The sequence below is a fragment of the Emiliania huxleyi genome (assembly GCF_000372725.1).
Source record: "Emiliania huxleyi CCMP1516 unplaced genomic scaffold EMIHUscaffold_5952, whole genome shotgun sequence".
Taxonomy (NCBI): Eukaryota; Haptophyta; order Isochrysidales; family Noelaerhabdaceae; genus Emiliania; species Emiliania huxleyi.
The window spans coordinates 1-653 of NW_005197537.1; the positions used below are offsets into that span (position 1 = coordinate 1).

Consider the following 653-nt stretch of genomic DNA (forward strand, 5'->3'; position numbering starts at 1 on the left):
CTCCGAGCGGCGTTGAGGTATGTGCGGCCGCGGGAGGGCGGACGCCGTGCTCCCCTCCCGCCTCTCGCGCCGTCACGGCTCCGCGCCGGGACTAGGTGCGGCTGCGGCTCGTGCGGCCCTCCTTCTCGTACAAGACGACCGCGTACGTGCTCTACGCCTCGGGCGCGCGCAAGCTGCTCCGCTCCGGCTTCCTCTCGCACCTCCTCCCGCTCGACGATTTTCTGCCCGCCCTGTACGGGCGGCACGAGCCGGGGCCGGGCCTCGCGCGGGCGGATGTGGACGCGCTCGTCGCGGGCGCGCCGCGGCTGACCGCTTACGCGGTGCGGCCGCTGGCGTGCTGGGAGCGGCGCGGACTCAGCGACACGGAGGCGAGCGAGGAGGTCGCGGGACGAACTTGAGGATTCCCGCAAGCATGCCGGTCGACCCCCCGTCCCTAGCCCCGTCCCCGCGCGGGCGGCGCACGCGCCCCGCCGGAGCCTCAAATGCACCCCTTCGTGGGGAACGAATAAATTTCTGTGGCTAGCCGTTATAATGGGGTGCAGCGTGCAGGCAGGAGAGCAAGCTTGTTATAGGGATAAACGAATCACACGACCCCAGCCTGCGGCCCAGCGCGACCCCGTCGAGCGCGGAGAGCGGCGCACACTGCTCACTAG

The 653-nt window shown here is 71.1% G+C and overlaps 1 protein-coding gene across 1 annotated transcript; it reads left to right on the plus strand.

Moving 5' to 3' along the window:
• Nucleotides 1–19: 19 nt before the first annotated feature.
• EMIHUDRAFT_257268 (hypothetical protein) lies at nt 20–398 on the plus strand (the record flags this gene model as incomplete). Its single annotated transcript, XM_005764357.1, has 2 exons — nt 20–46; nt 96–398. 2 exons carry the CDS (start codon nt 20–22, stop codon nt 396–398), a joined length of 330 nt encoding a protein of 109 aa, XP_005764414.1.
• Nucleotides 399–653: the final 255 nt, after the last annotated feature.